Source organism: Xiphophorus maculatus, chromosome 3, assembly GCF_002775205.1.
Source record: "Xiphophorus maculatus strain JP 163 A chromosome 3, X_maculatus-5.0-male, whole genome shotgun sequence".
In the NCBI taxonomy this organism is placed as follows: Eukaryota; Metazoa; Chordata; class Actinopteri; order Cyprinodontiformes; family Poeciliidae; genus Xiphophorus; species Xiphophorus maculatus.
Window position 1 is genome coordinate 25126050 of NC_036445.1, and position 9528 is coordinate 25135577.

At 44.8% G+C, this 9528-nt stretch overlaps 1 protein-coding gene across 1 annotated transcript in view; it reads left to right on the forward strand.

The window, feature by feature from the left end:
• The window catches only part of znf407 (zinc finger protein 407), a 198965-nt gene extending 193122 nt beyond the window's left edge, over window positions 1–5843 (forward strand). Inside the window, exon 10 of the mRNA XM_023331438.1 lies at window positions 4337–5843. Coding sequence (XP_023187206.1) covers window positions 4337–5187 — 851 coding nt within the window. The 3' untranslated portion in view covers window positions 5188–5843. The remainder of the gene's footprint in view (window positions 1–4336) is intronic.
• Window positions 5844–9528: the final 3685 nt, after the last annotated feature.

A 9528-nucleotide genomic window follows, 5' to 3' on the forward strand; every position in this document is an offset into this window, starting at 1 on the left:
GCCTGCCTCTCTGTGTCGATCTCATTCCCCCTCCGACTTCCTGTTAAAGGAATCAGTCAGTCAGAGCACTCAAAACACATATTAAACAGGCATCAGCCTCTCGCCGGGGCCAAATCACGCTGTTCAAATGTTGTTCTTCCACCGGGAGCGCAGGACAACTGAAGAGATGGGATCTGCAACATTAACTTGATTCACGGCCGCGGCGACTGAGTGACACTCCATAAACCTCAGCGGGGCCCGCCGCCGGTGGCCCGCCGACAGCGCCCCGTGGCTAATGTGACACGCGCTAGCCCCGCCATCCCCACTGCAGAGCGGCTCACACACTCCGAAACCCTCGCATAGGCAGGCACGTACCGAGATGAATGCAGTGCGGGAGCACACACTGTTCAAACAACGCAACAATAAAGGCTGAACTCTTACGCCACCCACATTCCAGCACACACACACACACACACACACACCTGTAAATTCAGGCCTCAAAGCTGAGAATCTAGAGGTTTTAACAACCTGAAATGGCACCGCTCTCTCAGATTTGCTCGCTTTCAAACAGCTTTTATGGTAATGCGGGAAGAAGCTGCACAGTTATAGAGTTATTGTCTCCTGCAAGCCGACCTCTCAGCTCGCAGCGTTTCGGCGTAGGCAGTTAGCATCGGCCCCGTAGCTCCTGTGTAAATAGGTAACCTCCGCTTCTCAAAATGCCAACCTGTTCTGGCTCTCTGTGACAGTGCTGACTCCCTCCACTCTCTAACTACAGGGCTTGTCACTAGAGGTGCAAATGGAGGGGTCTGAATTGATATTTACCACACAATGCTGGCAGTGAGCAACAACCTCACTGCAAGGTCTTTTTTTTGGGGGGGTAATTTGGTCATGAGGAAATTAAGAATACCTTTTCATTATGTTGAAGGAGATGGAGATGCACAACAACAAATAATTTTTTTAAAGTGTCATAAAACCCTTAAAATAAATACAGTTTTTATTGCAGTAACATATTCCTACATTTTTACCTTCCTTGTTATCCTCCTCAACTGTGTGTAGCAAAATAAACTTGGCTATCCATCCGGTCTTGTTTGTCGCATTCCTGGTTGTTTGAAACCTTTTGACTAATTCTGAGTAATAGAGATCAACACACATACGTCTTACTTGAAATGCAATGTTTTCTTTTCCTCCGGTTTTGAACATGGCCTTAGAGAAGTGGTCGAAAAACATTAGAAATGTGGTGATTTAATGTTTAGGAAGTCATGGGTTGTTAAAAATTAGGGTTTTTTTGACACTTGAATATACAGTAAATAAAATGACTGTATGTTCAAGCGTCTAGCGTCTGCTCACCTCAGCTCTCCTCGGTTCTCCATGAGTAAAGGCTGTGTGCCACCACCACCTTTATCGAAGCATACTTCACCGGGGTTCCAAGCGTGTGGAGTTGGACAAGATGTCAGAAGACTGGCAGTCCCTGATTGACTAAACGGTGGAGCCACACTCTGCTGTTCTTCTCTAGAGTGTTTCATCTCTGTGGCTTCCGCCTTTTCTGGATCTCTCTTTTGTTTTGAGTCTGACGACAAAAAAAAAAAAAAAGCCACAAACAGCAGACGTAGCTACGGCATAGCTCCCATGCCCTCCATTGTTGGGTTGTGTTTGTGTCAGATCACGTCGGACTCTGGTGACGACGCCATCCTCTAGAGTTGTTACTCAATTGTAATGGAAAACCACACGAACTGTAGAGAGTTAACTCGAAATGAGTTGAATCACACTGCTAGGTGCTAGCCGAAAGTGGTCATGAGGTGTGTGTGGTTGTCCTCAAGGGACTAGCAAATTGATGAACCCCGCCTCTCGTCCAATGACCACTGGAGATGGGCACCAGTGACCCTACAAGGACAAGCCAGGACAGACAATGGGTGGATGGATAGCACATAAAGTCCATTTAATGTACAGTGAGGTGAAAAGAGTTCCTGGGCTTTGAAAACTTTTTGAAAGGCACTGTATATTTATGTTTTTGGAACGTCATTCCTTTGTGTCTCTTCTTAAAAGCGGTTCGATTAGCTTTAGGTCAGAATTCATCCTCACCTCTCCAAAACGAGAACGACTTCATCGCTGTCTACTTAAAACAGCCGGGCTTCTGCCTCGTCAGAAGCACTTTACGCAACTGTACTTTAGAGTCAAAAATATCCCCAGTGTGTGTCACGGTGTATGCGCAAGAGAAGAAATAGGAGTTTTTATACTGGAGAGAAAGATGAGCAGTCAGAATGTCTCATCTTTAGCTGACCTATGAAATAAAAATCTGTAGTTTTATGTGATGGGCTAACGCAACAAGAGGTTTTGGTGGATAGTATTTCAGAGAAGTCCAGAAGACTCAGGATTTTGTGAAAATTTCATTTCTTGAAACTGCAGGGCAAACAAACTGTCAGACTGCTGACGAAGAATTAGTGGCGACCGCATGTGTTTGGAGTTGGGAGTTGGAGCTCCCACGTCTGAGTCTAAATTCTCAAGGGAGAAGAGGGCGATGGCTCAGATCCACTTTGTAGCACGAGTCTGACTTTCTAATCACATCGTCAACCTTGTGAGTTGAGGACATTAAATGTCAGGGGACGACGGGAGCATCAGTGATTGATGAGTTTGGTTCTGTATGTACCGTTCTGTTTGTGTGATCTCATAGCTGCCCTCAGGTGCAAACCTTGTATCTCTAAATGTCAACTCCTCCCAAGCAAAAAAAACACACAAAAAAAACAAGTTTTGGTGTATTACAAAGATGTAAGAGTTTTTTGGAGACTTTACAAGGTATCATAAACCTAGAAAGCTCCTCTCCTGGACAGGAACTAGTGCCTATTCTCACCTGTTGTAAAATAAGTTCAGCTTTCAGCAGCTTAGTCGTGAACAGAGGCTCCCACCTTTTTTTTTTCTTTTTTTTTTAAATGTCTCAAATCAAATCCCCTTTTTTCCTCCTGCATAGATTAGCCTACAAGTGTCTGAGCCAGGCGCTGTTTAAACAATGGCATTTCTAACACTGTTCCTATCACCTTGGAAACGCCATGGTAACCTGTGATGTGAGAGGGCACAGTGTGGCTCAATTAGCAGCAGCTGTATCTCACCGCCCTCCGGCAGCAGCAGAGTATCTCCATATTCTCTCTGCTTTCAAGCCTCTAAGTGACACAAATATGTGAAGTGTTACATCTTATGTCTTTAATGTCACTTTAGGTTCCCATGATTATTTTTTTCTCTTTCCTCCCATCGTATTCCTTCTCACGTTGATGCATGCATGCATGCAAGCACGAAGCAAGTCGAATAGATATTCACTAACCAGAACCAACAATTCAACAACCTCAAGTTTTTGTCCAATTTTTACCTGCTAGTTTCACTTTTAGCTTATTCAGATTTCTCTTTGACATTAGCAAAGAATGAATTGCTCAAACTATTTATGTTATGCGCAGAGGCATTGCACTGTGTGTGTGTGTGAGGCAGCGGAGTTGTAAAATAAGGTGCCTCTGCGAAAAAGGACAAACGTACATCATCTTTTTAAGTTGTATTTTGCACCTTAATGTAGCAATTAGCACGGTTAGCATGACTAACTCTAAACACCCATCTCTGTGCTTATTCCAGAGAACAGACATTTGTACTTTTGCTCTGAGACTTCCAAGTCCGGAAAAACATAATCGAAGGACTTGGAAGTTTAACCATAGCAACCTTGTTTTGCTCCATTTATCCTTCCTTTCATCTCCTGATGAACTAAGAAGTTTGGCCCCTTAGTTCTCAAGCTAAGGGGCTTCCCGACATTCACACAGCTTCTTTCACGTCTTCGAAGAACATCTTACAGATCCTGAAAATAACTTTTGAGTCTTCTTCTCAAAGTAATAACTTCCATACTAAAAAGTGTTGTTGTCAGGGTTACATATTAGCTCTTGGATATGGTTCGTTCTCTGGTGCACAAAAGATGAGATTTTTCACTATCCAACGAGCCAATCACAAATCAAAATAGTCCAACTCTGGTCACTAGTCAATGTTTTTTTCCCTTGATCCATTTCTAGCAGTCTGCCTTCTTGTTTCCAGAGGAAGTCTTGCTCTCTCTCGCTCTCTTGCTGCTTCACTGCCCCTCAGACAGGTCTAGACAGGCTTTCCCTTTAAATAGTTTCTTACATTTCTGTCCTTCCTCTGACTTTACCTTTAAGCGAAACACTGACACTGAAAATAGCTAATGATGAATGCTTTTCTGTAGTAACAATTTCCATAGAAAATAGGGACTGGAAAAAGGATCAGATTTTTTGAGTTTCTGACTCAAACCACACTCAACGCTGGTTTTCTCTGAACGACTCTTCAAAAATGTAACATGAATGCGTTTGTCTTTCACTAGGTATTGTGTCCAAGTCCTTCGAATGCCGTCTGAAAGGCCAAGGAGCAACATTTGTGGAGGCCGAGTCTGTGGAATCGCCCGAGGACAGGAAAGGCTCGTCGGAGGCATCCGGCCACGAAGAGGCCGTCCAGCAGGTCATCATCATCCAGGGATACGGTGAGGAGGACGTGGCCATCGACCAGGCCCTGGAGGAGTCGGCCGCCGCCACCCTGCAGACGCTGGCCATGGCCGGTCAAGTGGCCGAGGTGCTCCACATCACAGAAGACGGACAAGTGATAGCCTCGGGCAGGGAGGTGGCCTCTTCAGGCGCCCACCTGGCTGGAGGCAGCACCCAGTACGTGGTGGTGGAGTCCGGGGACGCCAGGAAGGACTTGCATGCGTCTGCGGGTCAGAGTCACATCGTTTCCGAGTCGTCCACCGCTCTGGACGCTCTGCTCACCGCCGTCAGCGAAATGGGCCATCAGGAGAAAATGCAAGGAGAGGCAACCGTCGTTCATGAAGTGTTGGCCCCCGAAGCCTCGACGGAGGCCCACGCCGCCGTGGACGTGAAGCAAGAAGAGCAAGAGGAGGTGCAGGTCATCCAGGAGGCCGGCCACGAAAACATGCAGGAGGTGCTGAAGCTCGCCGCCTCCCAGATGATGAAGGAAGGCCTTACCCAGGTCATCGTCAACGACGAGGGAACCCATTACATCGTGACCGAGCTGGAGGACTGCACCCTGCAGGTAGAGGAGGCGGTGTACAGCGGTGCAGCCGCCGGGGACGGCGAGGCACAGCAGGCGGAGCAGCAAGCAGGAGAGGAGATGGTGGTCTACCTGGATGGAGCTTCTCATAACATCGTCCTGGAAGGCTGAGGCGCACAGCAATGACAGTCCCTGTCTCAAGTTCTGTTCAAGAGTGTCTGCAATATTGTCTCCCTCTTATAACTCAGTGTGTACATTATATCTATTTTCTCAGATGATTGGAGCTATGCAACAAAGGAGTTTTTTTTGGTGCTACTCCTGTCAACTTACAATGGTGACAGCCGCCAACGACTCATTTTCGTCCATACCACTTAAGCAAATGTTTTAGTATTCTTCCTTATGAAATATGTTTTCAAAGCGCCTAACATGAATTTTGCGTACTAGAGTAACTACATTGTCCTAAGATTTTGGTTCATTGTTAGTATGAGTTTTGTTTTGGGTCTAAAAGATGGAGGCAAATATTTGATTTTGCTTTGTCTCGAGTTCGTTCCTTATCACCGTAAACAGTGGTGATGATTTTGCATTTTTTTTCCATGTTCTCCATCTCAGTCTCTTTGCTTTTAGAAAAGCTTTGCTTCGCTGTAATTTTTGACAATAAAGACTGTCTAATTTTTTAATCAATGGTTTTTGTTTTTTTGATCTATTACACTTCAGACATCAACATTGATTCTATAGTCAACGCTTGTATATTTTTCAAAAATCTGTCTCGTTATTGACCACAAACTCAAAGGTAGAATAACAAAAGTGTGCTTGTAATATGTGTTTTCTTTTTTAAAAGAGAAATCAAATATAAAAACCATGATCTTCTTGACTCTGACACCCCTAAATAAAATCCATAAATTTTTTTTTCTTTCACTATTATGCTCTGCTTTGTGTTGGTCTATAACATAAAACACAGTACTGTACCAGCAACATATGCACACACACACCTCCACACACACGCACAACATGTCTTCCGATCACCAGCAGTCATTACCTTCACCATTATCATTATCGTCCTCATGAACACCATCATCCACATCGTCGTGCTCTCACCCCACCACCATTCTCTTCTAGGTGTTCAACTCACTCTTCTCGTCTTTCTCTCTTTCTTTTTCCTTTTTTTCCCCACCCACAGCATTTAGCACTGGAGGGAGAGTCGATACTCATTTAGGCTCCAACTTTCTAATGGTTAGAGTGGGAGAGAAAGACAACGGCCAGTTGCTACAGGTTGAGTGGAGGAGGGAGGCGAGAGTGAGCACGGATACACACAAAGGGCATCAAAAGGTCATCCGTTTAACACCCATATACACACAGGAAAGTGGCAGAGGGAAGTGGGCAGGAGAAACGGATCTTGCAGCGGAAAGGCCAGAGAGGTGGGAAAGAGAAGCAGAATCCAGAATCTCGCGGAGAGAGGAACCTGTCATTTCAGCTGAGACCTGCACAGCCTCAGGTTGGACCCAGTTTTTCTTCTCTTCCGTCCAGCTAGAATTGACACATTCGACATGTGAGCATCAAGAAGAGCAACAGCCACTATTCAGCGCACAACTATGTTTTATGATGACGCACAGTCAAGCTTGCACTGGTTAGTCCGGGCTCGACTCTGGACGAGCCAGAAAAGGAAAGTATTTCACTGCGTCAGAAATTCAAAACTGACCCCAAAGCAGCGAGAGAGTTTGTAGCCAACACATTACACATAAAGCACAAAAATACAAAGACATAATAGACACCACACAGTAAACCAGTAAACATTACATTTTGTCAAGAGCCATTATTTATTATAGTTCAAAAGCAACTCTTAACAGGTGGGGTTTTAGCCTTGATTTAAAGGAACTCAGTGTTTCGGCTGATTTGCAGTTTTCTGGAAGTTTGTCCCAGATTTCTGGTGCACAGAAGCTCAATGCTGCTTCTTCATGTTTGGTTCTGGTTCTGGCGCTGCATGTTTTCATTGCAATGAGAACAAATGTGAGGATATGTTGGCAAAGCATAGAAGGTACATGGTCTCATATTGATTATAAAGTATATGAGTTGTTTTTCCCATAACAAGCATTAATGTTTCTCCTACTGGACCCACAATAGGAATGTGTGTCTGGGCCTGTGCTTGTACATAATTCTGCATATCTTGTCAGAGGGATTATGTACTGTACTGTGTTCACTTCCCCTGCCTGCCTGCCCCCCCCCCCCCCCCCCCCCCCCCACACACACACACACACACCCAGTGTTTCTCTGTAATCAGGGCTGGATGGGCTCATTATTAACTGCGGCAGGCCACTCGTGTGACATGGAAGAGGGAGAAATTAGCAGCTGTCATCCACTGATGAGTTCATTTCCTGACAGGCCTCTGCTCTGAAGAATCCTGCTGCAGACGACCAGACAGCTGATGGAAACCTGCCGCCGGAGCTTAATTGGAGAGCCGGAAAAGGCCAGGAGGAAGGTAGGGGAGGAGGCAGTGTGTGTGTGTGTGTGTTGGGGTGGTGGGTGTAGGATGCAGAGTTGAGAAAAAAAAAAAAGAAGTGAGGTGAGGAAGAAAGCAAAGCGTGAAATGTAATGTTTAGGGTGCATATCCTGTCAAAAGGGAAGCAGAATGTTGACATTCTTCAGTATTTCTCTTTTCGATTCATATTTACTGTGAAGGAGGTTGAGGAATATCTGGAGAGCTTTCAGCTGCCTCGCTAAGTTCAGTGGCGCCTTAGAAAAAGACAAACATTAGTTGAGTCTTTCTCATTCTTAGCTTATTAAGTTGTTAAGCTGCTGTGGAACGTCCAAAGAGCCACTTGTGGCCGGCCTCTGAGATAATCCGACACTGGTTGTGGTATATTTGTTTAATGGAAAGAAAAAACTTTTACATTTTTAGATTTTAAACAGGAATGTCTAAAAATGTTTTCTTAAGCCATTGCCAAAACATTTGCCTTACAGGTCCCTGCATCTCCCATCAACTCTGAGCAGTTTCCCTGTGCCTGCTGAAAGGAAGCGTCCCCACATCATGATGCTCCCACCACCAGCAGCTTGTTAAAGTATGGTTTTTACTTCAAGCCAAAAAGTTACATTTTGTTGTCTTCTTGCACATGTTTGCTGTCTACTACAGACAAAATAACTTTTTTTTTAAAAACTGTTGTTTCCGCTGCCACTCTTCCTTAAAGCTGCAGTATTCAACTTTTGTAGAAAACATATTTTTTTTTATATTTATTAAAACTGTCACTATTTCATGACAGCATAGTATGAGACGGATAATCTGTGAACAAAACGGAGCTCCTCTGCCTTCTCTCTCTGCTCCTACTGCCATCGGCAGAAGAACACCGCTCCGTCAAAAACAACCAATCAGAGCCAGGGGGAGGGTCTTAGTGCTGTCAATCACACTTAAGTACGCCTGCTCGCACTCTTCCCCTTGTTCTCTGCAACGCTTCAGCTTATTCCCAACAGCAGAACGTGCCATAAATGCTAAGGCTAGTTAGCTTAACCGACGACGACGGCAAATAAACAAGTTTCCTGAAGCGGTAAATAGTTTCTCTCCTTTGAGCAGCGTGTACACAAGCATGTTTGGCAGCGCCAATACCCTCCTGCTGCTGGCTCCGATTGGTTGCTTCTGCTTAGCAGCGATGCATTTCTACACAAATGCAGAGGAGATCTTTTTTTTTTTTTTTTTTTTTTACAGATTAGCTGCCTCATCATACTGTCACAACATGGCGGCAGTTTTAACAAATATGTAAAAAGAAAAGAAAAAAACACGCTTAGCAGACTCCACATATCCACTTCACATTTCTGCACTACTTTCTCTTAGTTTCGTATTTACATTTGTGGTTTTAAGGTCATAATCTAAATGAGAAAAAAATCTGTTCTGTTTGGACCACGTGCTAATTAAGTCAATGAGACCAGATACATATTTATGCCTCACTTTACTTGTAAGATAATCTTATCCTATTGCTTCCGCTTCACCGTCGATCACACAAGATTTCTAAAATACATAGAAGTTTGTTGCTGTCAACAGGGGGGTAAGACTATTATTTGCAGCGAACCTAACAAAAGAAAAACCCAACTTGCACTCCGTCCTGAGGGGAACTCTCGTCCTTCTTATGAGAACATCAGACGGCGACAGAAGTGCCCGTAAAGGTCTCCCTCTCTCTCTCTCTCCGTTTTCATGAGCGTGATAAATATGGCAATTCTGTTTAGTCGCCATCTCTGGACAACATATCTGCCCGAGGATCATTTTCCTAATGTCCCCACTATTAGTTCTGGCTACCCCGTGGCAGTATTAACATGCTCTGTTTGTGTGGGGGCGTGTGTGTCTCTGCGAGAGACAGACGGAGTCCTTGGGGTTTCAGGTACAATTCTATTAAATTGTACCTGTATTAAATTGTTTATTTCCTGTCCGTCTCCAGCTCTTCCTGCGCTGCTCGGCTCGCGCTCGCTGCGTGTTAACAGTGGGCCTGACGCTGCGTCGTGGCGCTTCAGAACCCCAGCGTTTGTTGTTTGTGT